This window comes from Alternaria alternata (assembly GCF_001642055.1).
Source record: "Alternaria alternata strain SRC1lrK2f unplaced genomic scaffold CC77scaffold_19, whole genome shotgun sequence".
NCBI lineage: Eukaryota > Fungi > Ascomycota > Dothideomycetes > Pleosporales > Pleosporaceae > Alternaria > Alternaria alternata.
In genome coordinates, this window is record NW_017306208.1 from 111,880 (window position 1) to 136,477 (window position 24,598).

A 24,598-nucleotide genomic window follows, 5' to 3' on the forward strand; every position below is an offset into this window, starting at 1 on the left:
GGCGGTCAATCTATCCAGATGTGGTCTGGAAGACGGTGGAGGTAGATCGCGTGGCGAGGAGTTCGGCCGATGTCTATCTTTGTAGGCAAAGGAGAACATGTTGAAGAAAACGGTTGGTATGATATAACCACAATCGTTGATCTGGGAGCGTGCACGTTGAAATTATGATTGTTTTTCATGTTCACAAATTGATCTCGTTCTTTGCTTGCTACATAGCAACCAGTCAACACACCTCCAGTGACAACACATCTGCGACCAGCTAACCGACATTGGCCGGTCGGTCATATCACCATCTCTCTCCGAAAAACGGATTCTATTTCTCCAAGCCAGTATCATACACAAAAGAAAGAAGTCCTCCAATTAATATTACCAAAGCGTGCAGCTTGCAGAAGAGCCGCTTCATATAATCTTACATTAACCCCACAAAGTGGTCCAGATGCCGGGTATCGAAGATTGCCATGCCACGACGCCGGACCGGAAAGTATCAAATACCCATGTATATTAGCCGAAGGTACACAGCCTTCTTGTTATACGATGTATTGTTCCCAGCTCAATGTTGAGCCATGTGGTTGCTGCCATTGGCGGCATTCGGGAACTGGATTTCTGGCCAATGACTCGGAGCGTGGCCCTGAACCCCAGATGTTTGAACGAGCCCTTGGCCATCACTTCCGGTCCCTTGGGATCCGGAATCTCGACCCAGGGTCATGAGGGTTGTAGCTGTATTTAGGTACTCGCCGGGCTGGCCCTGTTGTGGCTGCATATACGCTCGTGTCCATTGACTCCAGTCCTGAGCTGCGTACCCATTGGTCGAATATGTGGGCTGGTGACCGCTATTGGCAATTTGAGCGTTACTGTAGGCATACGCATCGGTAGAAGGCTGCGAAATGCTGCCGGAGGCTGCTGCTGCCAACGCTGCTGCATGGCTCACATGCATGTTCGTCTCATCGCCACTGCTGTATGCTTGTTGTTCGTAAACCCTATTTGTCTGTTGAGGCATAGGCATGGGGGTTCCGAGATTGTATGGATGTGTGGTGCTTCCTGACAGATTGTTGTATGCTCCCGACTGTGAAGTGAGGGTAGGGTCTGTAGGTCCACTGGATGGTGTTGTATATTGTTCCCGATATCCGCTGTTGTCATACGTGGAGGCAATGGACGCCGAGCGGGGAGCCTGCATCGCCACACGAGCGAGAGACTCGGTCGCAGTGCGTTTGACAATGCTGTCGTTGATGTTACCAAGCGACTGATCGACGATTCTTGCAATGGCATGTTTGAGCTTGTTCCCAGATCCTAAGAAATGATCGCACTCGCCAAGCACATTGACCCAAGCTGCCATGTCAGCTTTGAGTTTAGTCATGTCCACAGGCGACATCTGATCTTGCCTCATAGACTGAATGAAGAGGGTTGTGAATGCAGCCGCGATGTACACGACTGTGTTTATCCAGGGAATGTCCAGACTCTTCTTCTCCATCATCATTGTACAGTTCTGCAACATCTTCTGCGATGCGGTTAAGCACTTGTCCAAGTTGGAACTGAGTATGGCCGGGTCAGTAGATCTACAAACACCAGGATGGTGCAGGAGTAAGTTGAACGCCTGGTACCAGTATTCCAGATAAAGTGCGAAAATATGATCGTCCTCGGACGCGTGCGACGGATCGCGCAACTCGTAGGGGATTTCCTCTTTCCATTGCTGTATGCCGACTTCAAGGCGTTTCAGGCTCTCCACGTATGCTTTTGGCGAGTGCCGCACAGCATAGATAGTCTTGTAGAGTTCCATCTCCCAGACGGTGTATTTGGCAACTTGAATGCCCACTTGAAACGAGCATTGGTGAAACGAGTCCAGCTTGGCTCCTTCGCCAGGAAGGCAGTCATTCATGGGTTCTGGGAATTCGACGTCGATGTCATCTCTGCTAATGGGTATGGGCCGTCCAAGTTTCCCGTTCAGATTGACAAGTAGCGCGTGTACGGTCCAGTAGACTCGCTTTCTCATCTCAATATCCAGCTTGGTCAGTTCCCCTGCGCCGTCGGCCCAGACCTTGACAGATCTGTGTAGGCCAAGTTGTACTGCGAACAGATAGACAGTCGAAGTCATGATCCATGCTGCACCAGGCTTTGGAAAGTTTCGGAGATGGTGGCATATCATACCCAGGGCTTGGACGTCTTGCCAGCCGTGATTGCCACGGATGAGCTCCTTGTAAAAGCTCGCCGCATAAAGATAATGGGCATGCGAGTCGTCTAGCATAGTGCTACCACTCTGTTGGTTGTTTCGGGTCGCAATCTGGTAGGTGATGGTCGCGAGCATCAAATGTACAGCTACAATCTCGGGCGCAGAAGGGACGAAGCTGGGGTCATTGCCAAATCTCCAGATCTGTGTGTGTTAGCATGATGACATGTGGCAGCAGGAGCGTATCGTACCAGTTCCATAAAGGTAGGCTTGTGCACAAACATTGTGTAGGGGTTTAGCGACCGCAGATACCAGATGGCGTACTCTTGCAGCTCGCCGTATGCCGGTAGTGGCGGCTCCTCGACATGTTGACCGCCAATAGTGACGTTGACCAGGGTCGTGTAGGACATGGGAGAGCTTTCATACTCAGCCTCGCCCGTCATGAAGTCTGTGATGTTGATTTCGGTGCCGAAGATTGACAGTGATGTGCCCTTGATGTGACTCAGGAGTGCATCTCCAGCCGCAACGCCGAGGTAGTTGTCGCCAATAGAACCGTGCTTGAATTGAGGCAGAGATTCGATCTTGACCGGAGTGCCAGCGGGGATGTAGCCTGGTAGTGGGGAGGTGCTTGTCCGCCGCGGTCCATCGTTCCAAGCTTGGCCGTCGTTGGAGGCTGAAGACCATGGATGGCTGGGTGGTTGCAAGGCGTTGTAGGCAGGTGGCGCGCGGGGTTCGATATGGTTTTCCTTCAGCTGGGCCTGGAGGTCAGCGATGTGGGCGCGCAGGTACGAGTTCTCCGACTCCATGGCCTCCGCGTGGCCGCGTACTGTGGCGCGTCCGGTGATTCGGTCGGTGGTGCGACATGGCGTCCTGTTCTGCTCGCATGGTGTGCATCCTTCGGGTCGGCCGTCGCAGCGGATCTTGCGCACCTGTGGTGGTTGTTAGTTTGTTTGTTTGCTGGACGACATGTAAGAGGAAGGCGCGTCGCAATGACGTCGCAGGCGCGACGAAATGCTTGTGCGATGCGACTTGCCCCATTGACCTGGTGAAGCATCCATCTCCATCTCCCCTGTGGCAATGTGTAAGACGTACCTTGCACCGATCGCACGCCTGACCCGTCCGCTTGGAGTCGGCGAGCTTCTTCTTGACCGAGCCGGAAAAGTCATTGTTGTTGGACGGGCGGTGTTGTGGACTCAGCGGGTCTTGATGCTCGATTCGCTGGATCTTGGAGACAAGATTGGGGTCATCGTCCGGGGGTCGCTTGGTGGCCATACTTTTCGTAATGCACGTCGAAACAGGAACGAGACGGGAAATGCCGATGGAGAAGACCGATGCAAGTAAACCCAGCAAAGGTGGTGCGCCTCGGGTGGCTTGCGACTATCACCTGTCAAACGAAAGACACATGACTTTTAGCCTCGAGTTTTCTGGCTGCTGGGGAATTGAGCGTCGCGGCGATCCAGCGCGACCTCTGAAGCAGTCTGTAGTCCGGTCTGCGAAGAGAGTGAAGGAAGAGGTGAGGTTTGGCTGCGCTGGGAGTGAAAGGGTGCGATTGAAAGCGCGTTTCTCGGCGATGCCTGCAAGGGAACAGGCCCATTCTCCGCAAGCCCTCAGCTATCGACTCCAGTCCGTCCTTTATTGGCCACACACTGCCTTGAAACCTTGACCTCCAGACGGCTGTGACGGTGCCTGCCCTGACATATTCGGCGAATTTAGTTTGTTCTGCTGCCGATCGACACGATGATCCGTCCTGATTCGCCATAGGTTCTGCTTTCTCTGGGACTAACTCATAGCTTGGCCGTCCCCGCTCCTGCCCAAAGCGGCCCTCGAGCTTTAGACTCACCCACGATCTGGTATCCTTGGAGATTGCCAATGCAAATCGGTCTGACGAACCGCCTAGCATCATCTAGAGGGACATCACAGCTACCGTCATCCAACACAGTCACCGCTACCACGCAACCAACGAAACATTCCAAACGACCGAGCCCCTCGTCTAGGCCTTCCATTTCCGACTAGGTTCCAACTCCGACCTGGTGCATATCAACACCCAAACTTACGCCCACATCAAAATCACGCCAACACACAAGGCACCTCATGGCGTCCGTGCGAACCTTCTCATTGCCGCACTACGAGGCCTACCCTGTCCACGTGGCTCTTTTCAAGGATGTCAAAAACGCCTCCTTCCTGAGGCGTCAATTACTCGAAGCCAATCCAGACTACGACTATGCCTTCTTGGATGCATCCATGGTAGGTCATGGTTCACTACCTGTTCATTGCTTTTTCTCGTTACCAGCATCACTTTTTCATCAACGATGATGCCAGCCACCCCCCGCAATGACATGCCAGGGTCGCTGAGTCATCTGAGATGCAATCTTGAACTTTAATTATTTTCTTGTGATAAGATCCTACGAGGTGTGTAATATTTTATCCTCGTATCAACATGGATAGATATGCTGGAGCGAAGCATTCTGGCTTCTGGTCAAGCTAGCTAGATACTCCATCTCATCTCAGCACTAATTTGAGCACCTCAACATGATATTAACACATTTGCCCCCTAGATACTCACACCCCATCACCTCCTCTCTGCCACCTTCCTCGCCCTCCACGGCCACTTGACCCACCGCGCAAAAACACGAACTCCCCATTCCGAACTAGTTTTTCGCCTCTCACCCAACAACAATATCGGAGAGTCCTATAAGAAATTTGGCATCGCCGATACCACCACCGCGCTCATTGCCGTTAAACTACCTTTGTCTCCATCATCCACTGCGTCAACAGATGAAAAGTCTACTTACGAAAAGGATGAGAGTATCACGAATGAGAGCGTAAGTTCGCATTTGGGAAGTGCGGTAGAGGGAACTAGTGTGGAGTTGGGAGAGACAGGGGAGGAGTTGGGTATGTGGTGTGATGTTGACAAGGTGAGGAAGGTGTACAAATTGGGTGGAGATGGTGGGAAGAAGGGTAAGAAAGGCGCAGTTAATGGGGATGGTGGTGACGTAGAGAGGAGGAAAGCGGAGGAAAAGAAGGACATCGAAAGCGTTGTTCTAGGTATTATTGCCCTGAAAGGGTCGTGAAAAGGGATGGGATCGTATGAGAGATGATGAGACGACAGTATACGAGCACCACAGACGTATGAGTAGAACACACGATTCAACTCAAAGAAACTTCTCTCCAGCTATGCCACAGGTCTTCGCGACCATATAGATATATCTACACTCCATAATCTATGACAAAGGCACCAAAGCTTAAACCTCCATGTATTCGGGCTTGAGGAAGTCGGCCATGTTCTTGGGCCTGGGGTATTGGTTCAAGTCGTGGTGGTGATCGTCGTGGCCGTGAGCGTCGTCTGCAGGACCAACGTACTTCATCTCGTAGACGGATCCACACTCCATGCAGCGAGACTTGGGCTCCTCGCGGGTAAGAGTGATCCAGAGCACGTTGTGAGAGTCGGCGGGAAAACCAGTGCAACCAACGTATTGCTCGTTACCAGCGGAGTTGACGGTGATGGGGTCCTCCATCGTGCCTGCGGTTTATCAGCATCACATCACACCACCGGGAGCCTAAAACCGCGCAACACGCATGTTCCTTCATCTTCCGGGGGGTAGCATCACGTACCGAGACGGCTGGCGTCCAATGGCCTCATGTCGAAGATGTCGATACCCTGCATCTTTCCGAGAATTTCGAGACGCTCAAGACCGGTGGCCTGCTCGGCATCGGTGGGGACGGTACCGGGCTGCGCACCGGGGGGCAGAAGGTCGGCCTCGGACTTGATTTCTACAGAATTGGCCTCGTCAGCAATTGATGGTTTCGGCCTGTCGTAGCCGCGGCGGTGCGGATGACGAGGTGCGGGCGCAACATACGGTCGAGCTTCTTGAAGCCGGCGAGGACGCTGGGGGAGTCGGCCGAGTGGCCGGTCTCCTTCTGCGCAATGTTGCTCTCCTTGGCCTCCTTGCTCTCGGTGGACTCCCCTGCTATGGTGTCAATGGCACATCGTACGATAGCTCCTCTCGAGACATACAGCGAGCAAAGGTGGTGGTGAAGGTGCGGCGGGTCGCAATGGCGCGGGGGGCCGCACGCCTTGCTGCGGCGATAGCAGAGCGCTGGACGAACATGACGGGAACGATTGGGTGGAGTGGAGAGGGTGGGCGTGGTTATCGAGCTGGTGATGTTCTTCAGTCGTGAATTGACGAGCCGACGGCAGAGGCTTGGCGCTGCGATTAGGTAAGGCATGCCACAGAACGCTGCATTGGCTGCCACACCTGAGAGTCGTTGATTCATCAACTGCTCCTTCCTGAACAGCTTGCACGGGAACTACAGCATATGTATGCAGCACTATTGACTGCGCTACTTTGATTTTAGACGTTCAGGAATCCTTATAAAGGTGTCTTGTGCGACTGCGTTATCTTTGCTAACCTCGAGACCTCTTACTCCCACCAACTGCTAAACAGATCCTCCTGCTGACACCTATTTACCTCTTTTCGAACAGCTAATCAACCATGGCCTTCAAACCAGCACTCGTCATTGTCGACGTGCAGGAAGACTTCTGCCCACCAGTGAGTGGCCATGTGTGGTGAGAAGGCCTCGTACTGATAAGTCCAGAACGGGGCACTGGCAGTGACAGGTGGACGCGACATCGTACCCACAATCAACGAGTTCCTTACGTATCCGTTTGTTCTCAAAGTCGCGACCAAAGACTTCCATCCCCAAGATCACATCTCGTTCGCATCGAATCACTCCGCGCCGAACAACAAACCCTTCGAATCGACGTTCGTCATCAAAAACCCAGAGAACCCAGACGAGACGCAAGAAACACGACTATGGCCCGACCATTGTGTGCAGGGGACAAAAGGCTCTGAGCTGCTGCCCGAGCTCCACGTCAGTAAAGTGGACCATGTAGTCGAGAAGGGCCAGGACAAGCGCGTGGAGATGTACTCTGCATTTGCGGATCCGTTCAAGAGTCATGTGGCTAAGAGCAATCTCGCAGACACACTGCGCAAAGCTGGAATCACCGACGTCTACGTAGTAGGCCTTGCAGCCGACTACTGCGTGAAGTTCACTGCGATTGATGCACAGAAGGAGGGCTTCAAAACGTGGGTGGTGGGCGACGCGACGAAGGCGGTGGATCCGTCAGCGATGGAACAGGTTCACAAGGAATACGAGAAGACCGGAGTCACGGTCATAGGTAAGGACGACGCGCAAATGCGGAAGGTCAAGGAGCAAGCGCAGCGGACGCAGGACCAGGACGCGAAAGACGCAGGGAAGGCTGGCGAGAGCGTGTTGGACTAGACCCAGCACTCCATAGACGAATGGCGAATTTCAGATAGCGTGTATCCTACAGGACAGCATGTGATTTGAGGGAGCATCGAGGTCATGATTTCCTAGTTCTCAGCGCCGGCGCACTCGGAATGCAGACGCGTACTAGAACCGGGTACTTTGTCCACGTCGAAGAAACAAGCGGCCCGGGCTCCACTCCATGTCAAGCCACTGTTCCTGGAATCGCAGGTAGAGAGTATTCGGAAACAAAGACTGCTCCGAGCCGTGCCGCATGCGCGTGTCGCGTACTTCGTATGGTGCACTGACATGTGCCGACTGCGGGGCAGCAGACGTGCAGAAACACAGCCTGGCGATCTCTATATTAGGGCAAGTCACATGAATGCGCAAAAGACTGTATGCCATGTCGCCTGGCCTTTGTGTCCCCTCATTGCATGCTCTTTCCACGGTCGAGCGTTGTTGATGTTTACACTTTGCCGCCAAACAAGTTCAACGCGCGGGGTCGCTAGTTTTTGTGAAGCGCCCATCGTCATTGCTGAGACTAGAGCTCACTCTCGCCGGCACCCGAAGCACCAAGACAACCTCTGCCGATACCTGGCTGCCTGGTCCTAGCCACCTCGCCTCCAAGACTTGCTCCTCCCTCTTCTCCTTCTCTCTCACTTTTGCGGCGAACAATCACGATGCCGCATCTCCCTATAGTCTCCAAGCACCGCCGGTCGTCGGTCAACAGTGCGTCATGTCCCTTGTTCCGGTCGTACCGACTCTTCCGACTCTGTTCCAGCACGAATTGAGGCTGATACATGCCCAACTTTCTAGGTAGCCGCGGATCCTCGATAGACGAGACACGACGACACGATGGCGGCGACGAAACTACCAAGGAGGACGAGACTGTCATGGACTCGGAGCAGGGGAACATGCTCTCTCACATCATATCGCAACTGCGACCTGGTGCCGACTTGAGCCGCGTGACGCTTCCCACCTTTATTCTCGAGCCGCGATCGATGCTGGAGCGCATAACAAAGTGTGTAGTACTCCTACACGTACTACGTATGATCATGTCGCAGTGCTGACCGTTGGGTAGCTTTATGGCACACCCCGAGACACTCCTCCCCATTACCAAGGTCGACGACCCAGTGCAGCGATTCGTAGCAGTGACAAAGTTTTACCTGAGTGGTTGGCACATCAAGCCCCCGTATGCATATCTATTGTGTTCCCGCGCCCATAAGCAACAACTGATGTGAGTTAGGGGAGTCAAGAAGCCGCTCAACCCCATCCTGGGTGAGATCTTCACAGGTTACTGGGACTACCCGGACGGCACCAAGGGCTACTACATCTCCGAACAAACGTCGCACCATCCGCCCAAGTCGAGCTACTTCTTCATGGCACCCGAGCACAACATCCGCATCGACGGTACCCTCAAGCCCCGAAGCAAGTTCCTGGGTAACTCAGCCGCGAGTATGATGGAGGGTATTGCAGTCCTGCGGCTGCTGAATACCGGCGAACGATTGTAAGTCGAGCCCAGATATCAAACGTCTCGATGCTCACTACAGTCAGCTTCGTTACACAACCCAACATGTACGCGCGCGGAATACTATTCGGCACGATGAAGTACGAACTTGGCGACCACGCATACATCCGGTGCCCTGAGACAGGACTAACTGCTGATCTTGAATTCAAGACCAAGGGTTATTTCAGTGGAACATACAACGCCATTGGTGGTTACATCAAAGACTCTAGCGGGAAGAACTTGTACGAACTCTCGGGCCAGTGGAACGAGGAGATGTACATCAAGGACTTGACGGTAGGTCTCGGTTGCTTCATTGTTCGCATATGTGCTGATTTTTCATAGACTGGCAAGAAAGAGCTACTTTTCGATGCAGCACATACTAAACACACCCCACCATCGGCTCGACCTCTGGAAGAACAAAACGACCGCGAATCGCAAAAGCTCTGGCATGATGTGTGCGAGGCTGTAAAACGGAGAGATCAGGATGTAGCAACCGATGCTAAGGCTAAGATCGAAGACATGCAGAGGCAGGAAGCTGCGAAACGAAACAGCGAGGGTGTGGACTGGCACCCACAGCTTTTCAGACGCGTAAAGGGTGGTCATGGCGGTCCTGAGGAAGGCGAAGAAGACCTTGACTGGATCATCAACGCCAAGATGTCAGTACTCATCGTCCTTGGGTATGTAATAAGTGCTGACAAAATTTAGTGATGGCAAGACCCCCGATGAGGTCGTCAAACAAATCCTGCAGATATATGCCATCTTGCCCGGTCAAAAGCCAGAAAAGCAGTTCAACATTCCCTCGCGGGCAAATGATGCACCACCACCGCAGCCACAAGAGGCCGCACAGCCAACACCTACGGAAACATTGCAGCCCGTGCCATCCGAACCCCCAAGTGTGCAATCACAGCCAGCAGTCATGCCAGGACAACAAGATTCGAGCGTAGGTCTTCCCAGCAACTTCGACGGAACAACAACCACTCATGCTCCGCTTTCCAAAAACAGCAGCATCCCCAACGATCCTAGCAACCCCCCAACGATACCTCTCCAAAAGCCCATGCCGCAACCCACTACCATCTCACCCGAGAACCGGGAGGTCATCTCGCGTGAACTGCCGCCGAGCAAACTCCTTAATTCAAACCCAGAGCCAGAGCCACGAAAGGACGACCTTCTACGGAGGACAGATAGTGAGACGCAGCAGGAGGATGAGTTCCATGATGCACAATCGTGAGTTCTCTTTTCTCTGGAGGGCTGTTATAGATGCCTATCCTACCCATAATCCGGTGTCATGTTCTGTCTTTTGTCTTGTATACTGTGATTAATGCTCACGATCCTATTTTATAGAGTTGTTGAATCGAAAGAATCCAAGAAGCGCTGCGGCGGTGGATGCTTTTCAACCTGCATCCCGTCCTGAAGCTGTCTTTGTTGTGCTTTCCGAGTCATCCCCCTGTCCATCTCATAATGTCTTGTGGGTAGCCCGTTGTGGATGGTTGTGGACGTTGCGGATCTTGCCGTGTGATGCCTAAATCATGTCTGGGATCGTAAGGCTGCAGTCACGCTTTCGGGTATAGTGAAGATAGTGGCGGCGCGCTAACCGTACTTGGCTAATATAACCCCTAACACTTCTACTCTAATTGACCGCTTCACCCTTCGATTCGAAGTATCCAGGATCTCACTTTTTTTCTAGAGCCTTACCTGTCTATTATGGGCTCCTTCGACTGTTACTGTATCTTGTGCGCGGGCACGTTAGATATCGAGGCTGTCAGAATTGGTTCGATGAAGGAAAAGAATCTACGCAAGAGGGATCGCAATGTTGGTATAGCAACGGGGAGGCTAGCTGACACGAGTGCTGAAGAGAACTCTTGCTCGTCGGGAGCCGAGAGTGAAGATGATGACAGCGGAGCGGAAGATGCGCCTGACGACGAAGTCATCAAGAAGCGGCTCAATGAACTGCAAGAACAAGCCGAAGATGATACAGGCTCTGACTTTGAGGATGAGCACGGAACCTCGAATTCTGAATATTCTGAAGATACAGAGTCTGTCGACACCAACGACTTCGACCTGCTTGCGGGAGTAACTGAGATTACAGATGTGGCTATGCGACCCCGCACTCCCGAGCCCGAGCCTACGGAAGAAAGAGACAGTGATAGTTGGTCACAAACTTCTGACTTATCGTTTGAGCTCGATGAGGTCCTTCTAAAGAGTGTTGACGACTGGGAAGAGGAGGACAGCTTCGACCCTAGATTGATCTTGCGAGAAGACTTGCTTTGGATCAATCGGAGCCGCGCACTGGCTCTCAATCGTGAATCTGACCGTGACAATCCCAAAGCCTATGTTTCTGGCAGAGGTCGTTACGGAGGACTCGGCGGGTTTGATGTCAAGAAATCTGGACGAGATCCGAACGATCCTGGTGAATTTTCGTTGAACCTCACGGCGTACTCCGATGGGGAGGAGAACATGGCTTTTCCTTTCCACGAGGCTTGCTTCAACATTCTTGCCAACAGCGTGGGACTTAAAAAGGGACACGAAGTCAACAAAGATGTGATGTGGGAGGTTATGAGAGCCCACCTGGTCGATGAAAGACCGGTCCTGGACGTGAACTATGGGTATAGCATGGCACATGAACAATTCTGGGTAAACGTCCCAGGCGAGGAGTACGTGGTATGTGATCCCGGTCCTCGACCGTCTCTCATAGAAAAGATTCCAGAGTTGTTATCCGGCTCTATTCTGGGTAGAGCTACGGAGGTCTTGGACTTATCGAACAAAGTCCGTAGCGACCCGACCCAAATTCTCCCATACGACATTCTCCTTGAAATTATTGGGTACATGGACACAAAGGACATGCTATCATTCATGAAAGCTTCTTACCACGTCAACAGCTACACGCGTGAAGCTGCCTTCTGGCAACACATGATACACGTTCGTATCTTGCCATGGTTCAACGAACTCGGTCATTTCGTCGAGAATACCAGCACCGATGCAACCGACTACAAAAGCCTCTTTCTTTGGTCTGATGCACTGACCCATCCCGACATCGGGAATCAGGGACCGCTTATGCACATAGCGAACCGACGCAGAATCTGGGAGTGTTGTCAACCACTAGCCTCGCTTTATAAGAGATTAGTAGCCTCGGTCGAGCCCGCTGAACCAGAAGATTCAGAGGAAGCGAAGGCGATTTTGAAGGCCTCCGTGTGCTTGTCCACACCTATGACAATGTACCCGTCACCCAATGACTCGGAGACCACTTCTGCACAGTTCATTCACGCATGGTATGAGATTGGTCATCGGTCCTGCGTCCTCGACACGTATTGGCGACACGATCCTTCGCAAAATATGTTCTTAGTTGGCATCTCCATCACGTTGGGTGGACAAAGGCGACTGTTTGGCAGTGCCGAGGGGAGCTTAGGACGTCCATTACATATCGAGCGAGGGGAATGGATCAACCAAATCATATGCGACATCGACGAGATTGATATATTCAGCCGCAACAACCGCAATTACGATTGGAGCACTTATGGTAGACCTGAGGAAGTAAAGTCACTCACAACTTGTCTCATCAGAGGTTTGCAGGTACGTCTTGCATTATACTTACCCACGAGCAGCGGTACTGATAAAAGATAGATAAAAATGACTACTGGAAGAGAAAAGTCTGTAATGAATCACCGCCTTGCCACCTCTCAAAGGCCGTTTTTGGTGTTGGACAACATGTATCTAGTGGGTTTAACAGGTCAGACTGCTTCGGTAAGTCACTAGATATCATAACGGTGTTTTCTCTCATTCGCAAGCCGCTGCTGACACCATTACCAGAACGGTGCCATCTCACGCCTCGGTCTTCTCCAAGCTTCCAGATTGGACTCAGCATTAACCGCCCGGCTACAATACGACACTACTCAGCAGCTATTCTGGAAGAACCTAACGCGCCTTCCTTACCAGCAGAGACGTTATCCGATATGGTCACATCCTTCTTACCATCACGCTCTCTTCCCTATATCAACTCGCATTTCACCATTCGACCCACCCGAGGAGATGACATCGCATGATATCTTCCTATGGAACAAAATCTGCATTGAAGTCTTCCAGCCTGGTGGAGCGACCATCTATAACTTGCCCAATCAGACAGTAGATGGAGAATCAGCGAAAGAATCGGTGCCATCGACTAGTGCAACAACGACCACTTGCCCTATCACTAGCCCCTTCCCCGGGACAGAAGCTTCATGCACCAACACGACATTCTCATCCTATCAATTCCAGTCCAGCCACGAACTTGCTGCCATTAACTCTGGCCGCACGAAGATCTACAGCAATTACAACTCCTTCGTCGGCTGTCAAACTGCCGCCCCAGCCCAACACCCTCGCTGGACACTTGACATGAATCCCCTCGAGGAAACATTTAGAGAGCTATGGTCAGAGCTCTTAAGCCAGAATTCACAACAATATGACCCAAAGACCGGCGCATCTAACCCATCTTATAACAAAGACAATATTGTTTTTCCCTTGAATAACGAATCCATCACCGAAGTCCATATCGAGCATCAGTATCGTGCTCTTAAGCTCGTTACGCAATCTGGCCGTGTTGGCTATTTTGGACTGCCAGGGTGCAAAGATTGGTGGGTTAGGAAGGCAGTGGAGGGAGAGCGATTTGTGGGGATTAGTACTTGTTTTGGTAGTTTAGGTGGGTGGAGTCAGATGGCGATGAGGTGGAGTCATTGGAAGTTGAGTAGTGTCGGGGTTGTCTTTGAGAGGGTGGATGAGGATGGAGAGGTCGTCAGTAAGGAGAAGCAGAAGATACTGGAGAATAACGGAGAGGGGAAGGTTTTTGAGGAAGGGAAGATCGAAGTTGTTACGACTGAGGAAGAAGATGTTGCGTAGAACGGTGGGAGAGAGTTACTGCGTTCTAAGAAGTCGGGTCGTTGATTGGCGTGTGTTTTAGTCGGGTACGTCGCTTCATTTCTCACATGAAAATGTATCTTGCTTCACAAAGATTTAGCCTAATCATACGGATATGTATTCCAATTGTGTCACGTTCAAAAAATGGCTGTGGCATGGCCCGGCATGCATCAATGGTGATCGGAGTGAACTCGCGCGCGTAACCAGTTAATCAATCGACTCGAAGTCCAATTCGACAGCACTGTAGCCAACTATTTGCGAATCGCAAATCGAGCGCGAGAACACAAGAGGACCAAATGATTACGCCCGACCTTGAGATGTAGCACGGTATGGATAATCCCAGCAAACATGTTCGGATGCACAGGAATTCCGGCATCTTATCACAACATGTTCCGGACCGCTGCGGAAACACCACCACGTCTGCGTGGGACAACGTGCAATCTGACACCGACTTACCTGTGAGTATGAGAACCAATCGAAAACGCCGCGGACCTGAAGATCGACCAAAGCGTTGCTGTAGCGCCCACGATGATGCGTCGCTTCCGCCGCGGGATTCGTTATTGACAGCTCGGTGACATCATTCCTCATGATTTTGCCTGGGCAGCACAGCAACACAGCCTACTTGCTACAAGGTCCAGCTATCTTACCACGCCACGAATTCCGGTAGTTTCTTTAGTGAAAGTCTTGGATAAATACCGCAAAGTATATACTCCACCACGGGAGCCGATTATGAACTCGTCGTGGCTGCGGCTCGACGACGACAACGAGATGCACGACCCCATCGAGGAGCTGCGCAATCCGCGACAGGTCAAGAATGATTTTCTGAAGTATTTGGGAGAGGAGGTTTTCAAATTGAACTTTTATCGCGCGCATATGCTGTACTTCATCATCGTCATCGCAATTTCGTCGGTCATCGTCTATGGGCAGGGTCTTGCTAATGGACCGAAAGAGGTTGGAGGAGCGCACTTGACCTACACTGATGCGCTGTTCTTGTCCTGCAGTGCTATGACCACTACAGGTAAGTGTTTCCGTCAAACAATAATGAAAGCCTTAGGCTAATTGGTGCAGGGCTCAATTCGGTTGACCTCGGAGATCTCTCCGGCTTTCAGCAGGCTTGGTTCGCCGTTCTGCTGATGATTGGCAATATCCCTTTCGTCTCGACGGCTGTGGTGCTGATCAGGAGAGCGCTATTCCGCAAGAAAATGGCAGACGTCGTCAAGCATTCGCATACAATGCAACGACTAGTGCGAGACATTGAGAACAGTAATTCGGATCGAAACGAGAGCAGCAGTAGTGCTGAGAGCGTGCGCCAGCGAGCGAACGGAAAACAAAACAAAGCAGGAAAGAGTACGCAACGACGAAAAGATGAGTCCCCGCACGTGAAGATAAAGCCTGTGTCTAGAAGAAGGACATTTCATTACGAGACCGGATTTGGCTTTATACCAACGCCATGGGAGATCAAGTCAGCTCGCAACTTTTTCAGTCGCATACTGGATCGCTTTTCTACAGAGTTGAAGCCCGAGAAACACGACTACGTTTCTTTCAAGCCTCATCTCGACTCCAAAGGCCGTTTTCGAGAGCTTAGCGAGCAAGATCGTATGGAACTCGGAGGTGTAGAGTATCGCGCACTTCAAACTCTCTTGCTCATCCTAGTCGGTTACCAGATCTTCTGGTACCTACTGGGTATTACTTTCTTACTACCATACGCATATCGAGGCGACACCAAGAACACACTATACGAAAACCAACCAGGTGCCATCAACCCGGGATGGTGGGCGTTCTTTGCGACAGTGACTGAGTTTGCCAACGGTGGACTCAATGTGCTCAATGCCAACTTCATCCCTTTCAGCGGTAATTGGTTTGTCCTACTTACCGCGGCATGTTTGGCATTCGCTGGTCAGACACAATTCCCGATTCTACTTCGCATTACTATATGGATCATGAAGAAGTTGTTACCAAAAGATTCTCGTATGAGGAACACGATGCAATTTCTCCTGCAACATCCACGACGTTGCTTCATATACCTTTTCCCGAAACGCGAAACAGTATACCTTTTTGCTGTCCAACTCGGCATTGACATCACGGCCTGGCTTTGTTTTGAGATTCTGAACATCGGCATGCCAGACGTTGAAGCTCTCTCCACTGGCACTCGGGTAGTGGATGGTCTCTTCATGGCTAGCGGACTACGTACCAGTGGCGCATACATCATCAACATGAGTTCCCTCGCACCAGCGTGCTTGGTGGCATATCTAGTCATCATGTACGTTTCCATCTACCCGATGACGCTGGTGCTGCGCAAAACGAATACGTACGAAGAGAAGTCGATTGGACTAGAGGAGCACGATAGTAGTGCTGCCGGAATCGCATCACATCTACAAAAACAACTTTCCTACGACATCTGGTTTCAGTTTTTTGTCTTCTTCTTGATATGTATCATTGAGCGAGGACATATCAACAAGGCAGATCCGGGGTTCAGCATCTTCTCTATTCTATTTGAAGTCACATCGGCATATGGTACTGTCGGCTTGAGCCTCGGTGTACCGGGCAAGAACTACAGTCTAAGTGGCGACTTTGCGAGCTTGAGCAAAGTCGTGTTGATGGCTGCGATGCTGCGTGGTAGGCATCGTGGCCTGCCTCTAGCAATCGATCGAAGTATTCTTCTACCTGGCGAAGAGCTTATGCATCGTATGGACCAAGAGTACAGCGCGACGGGTACAGAAAACCCACAAGAAGAAGCAGAGCTAAGGAATGATATCGAGGGAAGTGGTAAGCATCAACAGAAGGCCGGAAAGGGTGACCAGGACCCAGAGGACAGGAGAAGGTCGCAACCAAACAACGAGACTGGTCAGGAAGAGAGGCAAGAGACGGTGTCACAATCCAACCCCTGATGAGAAGGGCCGCAATCGCTGCACAATTCACATGTTTTTTTCGGGAGTACTATCGGCCAAACATGACCCCAGATAGTCAGAGCGATTACGTCGCATTGAAGAGTCACGAGCGCCGATTGACCCAACGACTACTACACGGTCCGACAACCATCCTCCGGATCCGGAGAAGGACGTTATGTACGTATCAGGCGACTATACCGATCCCCATCGCCCCATGCATACATCTTAAGCTTCGGTCACACTTCCAGAACCCCTCACTCATGCATGTACGCACACGCATCACGGATATCACCGAAGTCACTACTTCCTTCTACGTCATCTTCCCCTCAGACTTGCATACAGCAAAATTCTATCAGCCCTACAAGGCTTCCATTCCATCGCGCGCATCCATCGCTCACACGCCACACTTATGCGCCTCGAAACTAAGGCGCTCACAGATCCCTACTAGGTCTCAATCCTAGTTCGCATGAATATCGCCAAACGCACCCTGAAGTGTCCACAGAGGCGGGCCCAACCACACTCACCGGGGCGTGGATCTGCATAAGAACTCGGCATATGAGTGAACCAGGGACATGGAAATTGACTCAGCTTGGGCCCTGAGCTAGTTGGTGGGGAAAGGTGATGGGACGAAAGGATCTTTGGTCGATGAGATGGCGTGTTTTGCAGGGATCCGAGGGAAAGGATCATGGGAGGATTCTCAGGCAATAAGGCATGAATTTCCTAAGATTTGGGAAATTACACAAAACGCACTGGTAAGATGCTAGGCGGACGGACGGGCTGTGGCGCTTTTTGATAGGATCGGTGGGAGCGAGTCAAATGACGTTCGCGGGACGGCGGGAGATGTGCAAAGCTGACATGGGGTCTGTGTTCAAGAATAGGAACACGGCATGCCGAACCTTTGCGCAAATCATGTCTCTTGTTACTAAGATGAATTATTTGGAATTCTTAACAGGTTTGCCATGATTGACGGTACTCTTTGGCGACATGCAGAGTGCGAAGGACGACGCGTATGTTGGCATCCACTTTGCCTCATCACGTGTAACCACACTACCACAACGCATTGACATTTGGCCGCACATGCATGAACTCGAACCACATATCTCGATTATCGTCGTCGTCAAACAAAAGTTGGCAGCTTCACGATACAATCTGCCATGTCAGCTGACAATATTACCCGTAGTACCGTTACCAAACCGTTGCGAAAAGCACCTAGTGCGGTGGGAAACGTTTCAACTACCAAACACGCACCCCACCTGGTCAGGTCGCCGCAACGAACAAGCGAACGATCTCAACGGCCGACTAGTTGGAAAGGAAAATCTAGATGCAAGATTCGCTTCGCACAGCGAAACGGAATGTTCCGTTGCTGTTTCACCGGACGGCAGCTGGTGTATGTGCCTTAAGGTTGCGGTACGGTTTGCTGTCATAGGCGGCCTGGGTCACAAGGCTGCCGCTGTCAAGATCGGTTGATGAACGGTTAAGTTACCTAAGTATGTGAAATTCATGATGGTGGCCGTATCGTGCTTGGAAGTGGTTTATGCTGTTTTTATGCAAGTGGTCCAGATGGTTGAAAAGTATCTTTTGATAGCCCTAGTACAGATGCAGTCTTTGAAGTCAAACTCCTCAACGTAGTAACTATACCCTACTATGGTGAATAACGAGTATGCAAATGTATGGAAGGTGAGGTGGACTGTCGTGTTTGACACCCCTCGCTTAACAGGCCGGATTAAGAAGGTAAGTACCGCAAGCGAGATATCAGGACTAAACATGCGCAAGGGTAATGCTCGCTGAAAGTACACATCACAATGAGTTGTCTAGAGCTATGTGGAGATTGAAAATGTGGATATTTTTTGTTCCATTCACTACCGCTAACAAGTACCGCGAAAGATGAATGCCGAACTATCGTGAGAAAGTGAAGCGCGTAGATGCAAGTTACCCAAGTACGCCAAGCCCAGAATGACAAATGTAAACAACTCCTGCGTGGATAATCCGAAACGTGGAATGTCTCATAACCATGCATACCATACCAGTTCCCACATATACCACCGAACCGTTAAGAAGATGGTAGGAAAAAAAGAGTTGATTGAATAGCGAATTAACGAAAGTAGAGAAGTGGAGAAAGTCATTGCCTGTGCCATACCGATCCCAAAGCCCATGGAAAGATTTCAACAAGTACAGGAATTTGACGAAATAATATCTATTTCCTATCATCATTGAGGAGGCTAGCAATTGGCATGTTGTCCCTCGGCGCCGAGCTCCAAGTACCAGCCCTCGCGCGGCCTGAGGAAGGGACAGGCATTGGCAGCACATACGGCATACGCTCTGGAGCCGAAACAGCGCTAATATCCATTGGGTTCATGGGGCTGTAGTGCTTCGCTGGCTCGCTCTGTGCCGGCGAGATGTAAGTCGGGAAGGGGTTGGGCTTGAACATGGGGTTGTGCATGATGCTACCATCGGGCGAGGCATCGGGAGTAGGAGGGCGAACGGCGTTGGAGCCGTTGCGCCAGATCTCCTCGAGCTGAGCGGGGGAAACATCCGCACCGTAGTCGGCGGCGACCATAGCCCAGAACTGCTGACGGCGGGCTTCGTAGATGGAGCGGAGGCGGTCAGTGTCGACAATCTTGGGCTGATGGGCTACCTCGGTGTTGATGCGGAGACCGTTGAATGGCTCTGGAGAACCACGGGGAGTGAGGGTGCGAGGCTTGGGAAGAAGGATCTTGTGCTGAGATCGGCCTGGGGAGGTGGTGATGGAGTTGGCGCGAACATGGGGACTGCCAGAGTAGCTCATAGGCGAGCTGTGGCGAGAAGATTGAGAGTAGGCATCCTGTTCGACAGCCATAGAGTAGATTGGAGCAGTACCAGACGAGCTGCATGAAGCGTTGGAGGAGACGGAGTTGGTACGCTTGCGGCGATGGCTACCGTGCGAGAGCTGGTGGTAGTGCAGGCGGCATGCAAGCTCGGTCTTCTTGAGATGTGCTGCAATGTGCTTGTAGGGCATCTTTTGCATGCGAGTCTGGAGAAGGTAGGTTTCCTAGCCAATGTTAGCAAGTGTTCGGTAGGTGCGACATAGTTGGCATACCTCTTCTTCAGACCAAGACCTGTTACCACCGGCTGACATCTTGCGAGCACGGAGGCTGGAAGGGTCAGGGGATTGCGAGTTCATCTCTGGGAGAGGAGAGAGAATCTGGGGCTGATGGTGCATCATGATGACAATAGTGTGTTGATGGGGTGATAGTATGTTGCTGTTCTTGTTGATGATAGTTGTACTTGGTAGTAGGAGTCGTTGAGTCGTGTCCACTAGGGATGTCTGTTCGTCGTAATCGAGTCTGGCTCTGAAAAGAAAGTATTACACAGTGTGTCGGTAAAAAGGTAATTGCTCAGCAATGTTGATTAAGTGAATGTAGTGCAGCCCAAACCAGTGGGAAGAAAACGAGAGTATTACAAGGCTGCTAAAAAACAAAAGACAGATGCCGATTGAACAGATGCGGTTGAGGCCTCGAAACTTGGGGCAGCGGAGTAATTATAGAGTTTGGACAGTGGTCAAGAAACGGGTCGGTCAGTGTCCACAGACCAGGTCGATTAGCAGTGGCAGTTTCTGAGATTGGCAACGTTTTCAAACCGTCGCCTCTGCAACTCGATTCCTGATCGGCGCCATGGGGCATAGACGGCGTTCGCAGCCAAAATGTTTAGAAGAACCTTGACACGAGACATGTTAAGCCGGAAGTGGAACGGACATGAAGTTGCATACGAAATCGTTGCCTGGGGCTCTGAAGATCTAGAGCGGGACGCATAAGGTTCTCAGCCTCATCGGGGCTACGGGGCCAGTTTCAAAACCGCGCGCGTCGGACTTGGAGCAGGTTTGAAGGAGCGCGAGGTTTGACAATGTTTGGAAAGCTGGAAACAAGCAGCGACCAGTGCCGAAGCGACGGCGGGCGCTAACTCAGTCGGTGCTGTGACAGGCTGCGGGGAGGACTGTGCACCGGCGGTCTACCATTTGCAGTGACAAACAACATTGGCGACGGGCTTTTGAGCAATATCAACGATGATATCTCTTACATTTGCCAGAGAATAGGCTCATTGTAAAAGGGCCGAGTACACGACGAGTGGAGATAATTCGCAACACACAAGTATGCAGATGACGACGCTGTGAGACGGACGAAACGATTACGTTCGGATGGGTCGTGTTCCGCCTACAGCATCAACAGGTCAGGCTCTTCATAAGGCCGAAGCGCTTGGCAGGCCACAAGTGCTGCTATAGGTTGTTAGTGGTAAGGCTGTGGCAGAGCGGTTCCCTCAAACGCTTGTGGCTTGTAGTGATACTGGCGCTGCGTCAGGCAACTGGAGAAGGAGCTTGGCTTGAATGCGGAGCGGAGCCTGGTAGAAAAGGCACCTAGACCCATGACGAAAAGATGGCCTTGGTCGAGCATCAGGACGTCGATTACCTTTGTCTTCCCCGCGCCCAGCAGTGGTGATGAGCGTAATGGCTGCTTGTTTGGCACGACTGTTGCAAGCCGCTGCTGCAGTGGCAGTGTGGAGAAGACAGGGATGGCTCGCACTCGGCGACGATTGAAGTCGGGCTAAATTGCAGCACGATTTCTGCAGTGGTGAAGGCGCTATGAGCGGTGAAGGGGATATTGGTGAGATGGATTGGAAAATGGAGGAGACGTGTGATGTGGTCGTGTTTGTGCGACTCTCGCCATGACGATTGTGACTTCGCGCGCTGTGTTGTTGACCGATGAAGTTGGAAGGCACGAGCGACTACTCGAGGAAAGAGCGCCCGGTCAATGCACGCTGCCCCGCTCCATCCGTCAGCAACTCCGTCATTCATCACGACTACGGCACTCTACATGCGTTGGTAGCGACTCCACGGTGACATGATGTCGGGTCACTCGACTGACTCTGCATGGGAATCGTCATGACACTCATGACAGCATGCACTTGTCTCTTCGACAGTTCCGCCGACACTGCTGGCCCTTATGAATACACGGTCATCATGTCGCGACACCCGATCGGGGGCGCTCCGCATCACTCGCATGAAGCTGGAGACGCATAGAGTTGTCACGCGCTGCGCAATCTACCTCCGCTGCCCTCTAAGCACTCGTCTTGCTGTCCCCGTAACCTCAAAGCCACCTGTTCATCAGAGCCGGGCCCTAGAGCCTGTTACCCCGCTTCTTGTCTGCAGCTGTCCCCGCGTATCTATACCTCGACCACCACCCTCAATTCACTAGCTCAAAAGTACTAGTACTTGACATTACTTGAGATCCCCAGCTTTGGCGCCCACCCCCGCTAGCACCCGGCCACTTAACCTCACAGCGTCGCCCTCGTCCTCCACCATCATGCTGAAGCCATCCTCCCATTCGCTCGTCAAATGCCAACCTGACCCTCTTTGTATCCCTTGTACTTGATCAGCGCTCGCACCGACAGGCCATTTGCTTCCTTGGATATCATGATGATCGACTGCCTTCAGTCTGGCCGTCGTACCCTCTGAAAGTGTCCTGAAGCTGTAATATACGAGCATGACACTACACTCTATAGGCGCATCCTGTTCTCCCCAGTGAAGCTGTCTCGTGCTGCCGTCTGCCTGGCCACGTCTTATCGCCCCGTCTGCAGCCATGTCGTGAGTCTTTTCACTATATCCGTCTCATCTTGCCCCCGTCCTGCGACTCTGGGATACTTCTCCTACTCGGTACCTTGCCGTACGTGCTGACCTTATGTCCCCTGATAGCTCTTCACCATCCACCAAGCGTAGCCTGAAACCGTCGCCCATCGCAGCGAATCCGCAACCAACTGTTCCATACTCTGCGCCTCCAGAGTTGCCTAGTTTACAACCAGCGGCGTCATTCACTACGGCAAATCAAGAAGCTCACCCTGGCGCTCAGCCACCACTTTCATCTCCCACGAGCCGGAAGCGCAAGTCTGTAACGCTCGGACAGTCGCAAGACCAGATGGCCAGTACATCAGATAGCGCAGAGGCGCAAGCAAGTAGTGCAGCGTTGCCTCCAGCAGCTGATGTCGATGCTACGCAGGAGCCCAAGACTAAGAAGAGTCGGACAAATACGCCGTGGACGCCAGCTGAGGAATTGAGGTTGAAACAAATGAGAGATGCTGGGAATAGCTGGAGCGAAATTGCAAAGGTGAGGAAGCCTTCCCGGATATCTGGAATGCCGTGATCCTGCAGAAGAGTTAGCTGACTTAGCCTATGATAGACGTTCCCACAGCGGACAGAAGGGAGCGTGAAGAAACATTGGTACAAGGTAGGCATGGTATAAGCGTCGTTCCACTGCGCACACTCTGACGTACCTACCAGGACATGCACTACGCCGAGTTTGCTGAAGATGAAGTGAGTTAGAAGCTACTGTGATGTTTGATAGAGAGTGTGCTGATGAGTAAGAAGAGCGCTGCGCTGCTTGCCGCCATCAAGGAGTATGACGCCAACAAATGGAAGGTCATAGGACAGAAGGTCGGCAAACCTGCCAAAGTATGTCTCGACTGTTGTTACATGTTTTCTCTTGTGTGCAAGCGCTCGTACTGATGTACACCAGGCATGCGAACAGTACGCGAAAGAGAATTTTGGCGGCAAGTACTGAACGACACTTATGATCACAGTCTGCATCTTCCCGGGATTAGTGCGGTGGGGCCCGCTTTATGATACCAGCTTTCCTATCTTGATCGAGCATCGCACGCGCAAAACTGCTGTGGGCATCCGTTCGTCCTTCTTGGTGTTTCCGGACGTGGTTCTCGGCAGCGGAGGCACAAGGAATTAGTCGCCTCCTCTTTTCCCAAAAGATGCTTAGGAGTTTCGGCAAAGCTGGCTACTGTTATTGACTTTTCTCTGGCTTCAGAATCGGGTAATGGTCTTGCTAAGGGTGGTTCCATCCTGGACATAATATCGGATATCTTTACGTAGCAATAATCGGCAAACTACCCATGACCTAACCGTCTGTCAAACGTGGGGGAAGCATCCCAAAGCATGGTTTGTTCAAAGGCCATTGGCCGATCTTGCTTGTGTTATCGTTTCACGTCAACGAACGGTTGGTTTCGGTAGCCTGCAGCGGTTCGATCAAATGTTTCGTCGCGTTCGCCACACCTCAACGTTCTGCATCTCCGTGTTGCCGCATGCCGATCTGTAGATGCGGCCAGCAGCTGTGCTATTTGTAGTACACATAGGCGGCCTGGTGTCGGTGTAGCAACTGCGCAGAGGATGATCACCAGTTTTCTTATGCGATCAGCGGTGTTGTAGGCGATCCTAGCTACGATGGCCACGTGTAACGGCGCAGGTTACCAGACGAACGCTCCGGCTATGCTACCGAACCATCGCAACGGGCGCGATATTCGTCCAAGACGCGCTTGGGCGTAGCCGTCAGGTCGAGAGTAGATTGCGCGACGGGGATGCTTGGTCGCCCACAGGGTTCGACGCGACGCGCTTCTACTCACCATATACGTGCGCTGCACGCGCTCCGCTCACAACGCCAGCCACATGACATGGCAGCATGGTCGCGGATTGCGCCGTCTGTTAGAGGGAGCGTGGTGAGGGCTGCATCGTGCATCTCCGTCGAGCCTATAGTTCGCAATGGCTTGCAACAGCCTAAATGGGTAATGCGCCGTTGGTCGAGTACTTGAAGGTTGGCAGACCATCGCTAGACCTGAATGTCACACATGGAGACGGCGGTGAGGTCATAGCGATGGCTGCAGAAGCAGGGGAAACCCAGCCGCCAGCCGGGGAGTGCGTCTCTCGTGTCGTTCGTCACGTGAGGCGGTTGGTGGTGGCCTCGGTACCCAGGCTCTGGAAGGATGAGGTAGCAACTTCGGAGTAAGCGCAGCCGTGGATGGCGGGCCTGAGGGCGACAATATGGGTGGCGCACTGGACTCACGATGCCATGTCGGCCATGCAGT

The 24,598-nt window shown here is 52.0% G+C and overlaps 12 protein-coding genes across 12 annotated transcripts; 7 read left to right on the forward strand and 5 right to left on the reverse strand.

Annotated features, from left to right (window-relative positions):
* Positions 1-176: 176 nt before the first annotated feature.
* Positions 177-3,822, reverse strand: CC77DRAFT_969437 (hypothetical protein). The gene is made up of 3 exons (XM_018535790.1): positions 3,254-3,822; positions 2,413-3,090; positions 177-2,365 (listed from the first exon to the last, which is right to left on the reverse strand). Exons 1-3 carry the CDS (start codon positions 3,431-3,433, stop codon positions 551-553), a joined length of 2,673 nt encoding a protein of 890 aa, XP_018382503.1. The 5' UTR covers positions 3,434-3,822; the 3' UTR covers positions 177-550.
* Positions 3,380-4,348, reverse strand: CC77DRAFT_271143 (hypothetical protein). The gene has a single exon (XM_018530966.1). The coding sequence runs from the start codon at positions 4,062-4,064 to the stop codon at positions 3,549-3,551; it is 516 nt and encodes a 171-aa protein (XP_018382504.1). The 5' UTR covers positions 4,065-4,348; the 3' UTR covers positions 3,380-3,548.
* Positions 3,782-5,439, forward strand: CC77DRAFT_1052675 (CGI-121-domain-containing protein). The gene is made up of 2 exons (XM_018527711.1): positions 3,782-4,405; positions 4,717-5,439. The coding sequence occupies exons 1-2, from the start codon at positions 4,253-4,255 to the stop codon at positions 5,230-5,232; spliced, it is 669 nt and encodes a 222-aa protein (XP_018382505.1). The 5' UTR covers positions 3,782-4,252; the 3' UTR covers positions 5,233-5,439.
* Positions 5,404-6,270, reverse strand: CC77DRAFT_1064356 (COX5B-domain-containing protein; the record flags this gene model as incomplete). The annotated part of the gene is made up of 4 exons (XM_018528713.1): positions 5,404-5,681; positions 5,774-5,932; positions 6,019-6,126; positions 6,177-6,270. 4 exons carry the CDS (start codon positions 6,268-6,270, stop codon positions 5,404-5,406), a joined length of 639 nt encoding a protein of 212 aa, XP_018382506.1.
* A 275-nt stretch (positions 6,271-6,545) lies between these two features.
* CC77DRAFT_271943 (pyrazinamidase/nicotinamidase-like protein) lies at positions 6,546-7,777 on the forward strand. The gene is made up of 2 exons (XM_018530967.1): positions 6,546-6,711; positions 6,758-7,777. Exons 1-2 carry the CDS (start codon positions 6,655-6,657, stop codon positions 7,442-7,444), a joined length of 744 nt encoding a protein of 247 aa, XP_018382507.1. The 5' UTR covers positions 6,546-6,654; the 3' UTR covers positions 7,445-7,777.
* A 452-nt stretch (positions 7,778-8,229) lies between these two features.
* Positions 8,230-10,164, forward strand: CC77DRAFT_942651 (hypothetical protein; the record flags this gene model as incomplete). The annotated part of the gene is made up of 6 exons (XM_018534878.1): positions 8,230-8,450; positions 8,511-8,621; positions 8,676-8,936; positions 8,984-9,230; positions 9,279-9,592; positions 9,642-10,164. The coding sequence occupies 6 exons, from the start codon at positions 8,230-8,232 to the stop codon at positions 10,162-10,164; spliced, it is 1,677 nt and encodes a 558-aa protein (XP_018382508.1).
* A 473-nt stretch (positions 10,165-10,637) lies between these two features.
* On the forward strand, positions 10,638-13,802 carry CC77DRAFT_1064359 (hypothetical protein; the record flags this gene model as incomplete). The annotated part of the gene is made up of 3 exons (XM_018528714.1): positions 10,638-12,503; positions 12,555-12,674; positions 12,741-13,802. The coding sequence occupies 3 exons, from the start codon at positions 10,638-10,640 to the stop codon at positions 13,800-13,802; spliced, it is 3,048 nt and encodes a 1,015-aa protein (XP_018382509.1).
* A 747-nt stretch (positions 13,803-14,549) lies between these two features.
* On the forward strand, positions 14,550-16,708 carry CC77DRAFT_1064360 (TrkH-domain-containing protein; the record flags this gene model as incomplete). The annotated part of the gene is made up of 2 exons (XM_018528715.1): positions 14,550-14,838; positions 14,889-16,708. The coding sequence occupies 2 exons, from the start codon at positions 14,550-14,552 to the stop codon at positions 16,706-16,708; spliced, it is 2,109 nt and encodes a 702-aa protein (XP_018382510.1).
* Positions 16,709-17,430: 722 nt separating this feature from the next.
* Positions 17,431-18,327, forward strand: CC77DRAFT_272564 (hypothetical protein). Its single transcript, XM_018530969.1, has one exon. It carries the CDS (start codon positions 17,693-17,695, stop codon positions 18,173-18,175), a length of 483 nt encoding a protein of 160 aa, XP_018382511.1. The 5' UTR covers positions 17,431-17,692; the 3' UTR covers positions 18,176-18,327.
* A 41-nt stretch (positions 18,328-18,368) lies between these two features.
* CC77DRAFT_272775 (hypothetical protein) lies at positions 18,369-18,813 on the reverse strand. The gene has a single exon (XM_018530970.1). The coding sequence runs from the start codon at positions 18,723-18,725 to the stop codon at positions 18,432-18,434; it is 294 nt and encodes a 97-aa protein (XP_018382512.1). The 5' UTR covers positions 18,726-18,813; the 3' UTR covers positions 18,369-18,431.
* CC77DRAFT_272787 (hypothetical protein) lies at positions 18,814-20,389 on the reverse strand. Its single transcript, XM_018530971.1, has 2 exons — positions 19,785-20,389; positions 18,814-19,736 (listed from the first exon to the last, which is right to left on the reverse strand). Exons 1-2 carry the CDS (start codon positions 19,908-19,910, stop codon positions 18,903-18,905), a joined length of 960 nt encoding a protein of 319 aa, XP_018382513.1. The 5' UTR covers positions 19,911-20,389; the 3' UTR covers positions 18,814-18,902.
* Positions 20,390-22,416: 2,027 nt separating this feature from the next.
* On the forward strand, positions 22,417-23,292 carry CC77DRAFT_942621 (hypothetical protein; the record flags this gene model as incomplete). The annotated part of the gene is made up of 4 exons (XM_018534875.1): positions 22,417-22,839; positions 23,013-23,045; positions 23,097-23,183; positions 23,248-23,292. 4 exons carry the CDS (start codon positions 22,417-22,419, stop codon positions 23,290-23,292), a joined length of 588 nt encoding a protein of 195 aa, XP_018382514.1.
* Between the last annotated feature and the right edge of the window lie 1,306 nt (positions 23,293-24,598).

Excerpts from the sequence above, each read along its gene's own strand:
- CC77DRAFT_271943 (XM_018530967.1), top strand. The coding sequence starts at position 6,655 with ATGGCCTTCAAACCAGCACTCGTCATTGTCGACGTGCAGGAAGACTTC. Across the intron at positions 6,712-6,757 it reads AGGAAGACTTCTGCCCACCA|AACGGGGCACTGGCAGTGAC; the intron begins GTGAGTGGCCAT and ends TGATAAGTCCAG.
- CC77DRAFT_969437 (XM_018535790.1), bottom strand. The coding sequence starts at position 3,433 with ATGGCCACCAAGCGACCCCCGGACGATGACCCCAATCTTGTCTCCAAG. Across the intron at positions 3,091-3,253 it reads AGGCGTGCGATCGGTGCAAG|GTGCGCAAGATCCGCTGCGA; the intron begins GTACGTCTTACA and ends CAACCACCACAG. Across the intron at positions 2,366-2,412 it reads AGCCTACCTTTATGGAACTG|ATCTGGAGATTTGGCAATGA; the intron begins GTACGATACGCT and ends TAACACACACAG.
- CC77DRAFT_272787 (XM_018530971.1), bottom strand. The coding sequence starts at position 19,910 with ATGATGCACCATCAGCCCCAGATTCTCTCTCCTCTCCCAGAGATGAAC. Across the intron at positions 19,737-19,784 it reads GGTCTTGGTCTGAAGAAGAG|GAAACCTACCTTCTCCAGAC; the intron begins GTATGCCAACTA and ends AACATTGGCTAG.
- CC77DRAFT_272564 (XM_018530969.1), top strand. The coding sequence starts at position 17,693 with ATGCAGAGTGCGAAGGACGACGCGTATGTTGGCATCCACTTTGCCTCA.
- CC77DRAFT_272775 (XM_018530970.1), bottom strand. The coding sequence starts at position 18,725 with ATGCATGGTTATGAGACATTCCACGTTTCGGATTATCCACGCAGGAGT.
- CC77DRAFT_1052675 (XM_018527711.1), top strand. The coding sequence starts at position 4,253 with ATGGCGTCCGTGCGAACCTTCTCATTGCCGCACTACGAGGCCTACCCT. Across the intron at positions 4,406-4,716 it reads CCTTCTTGGATGCATCCATG|ATACTCACACCCCATCACCT; the intron begins GTAGGTCATGGT and ends TTTGCCCCCTAG.
- CC77DRAFT_271143 (XM_018530966.1), bottom strand. The coding sequence starts at position 4,064 with ATGATGCTAGGCGGTTCGTCAGACCGATTTGCATTGGCAATCTCCAAG.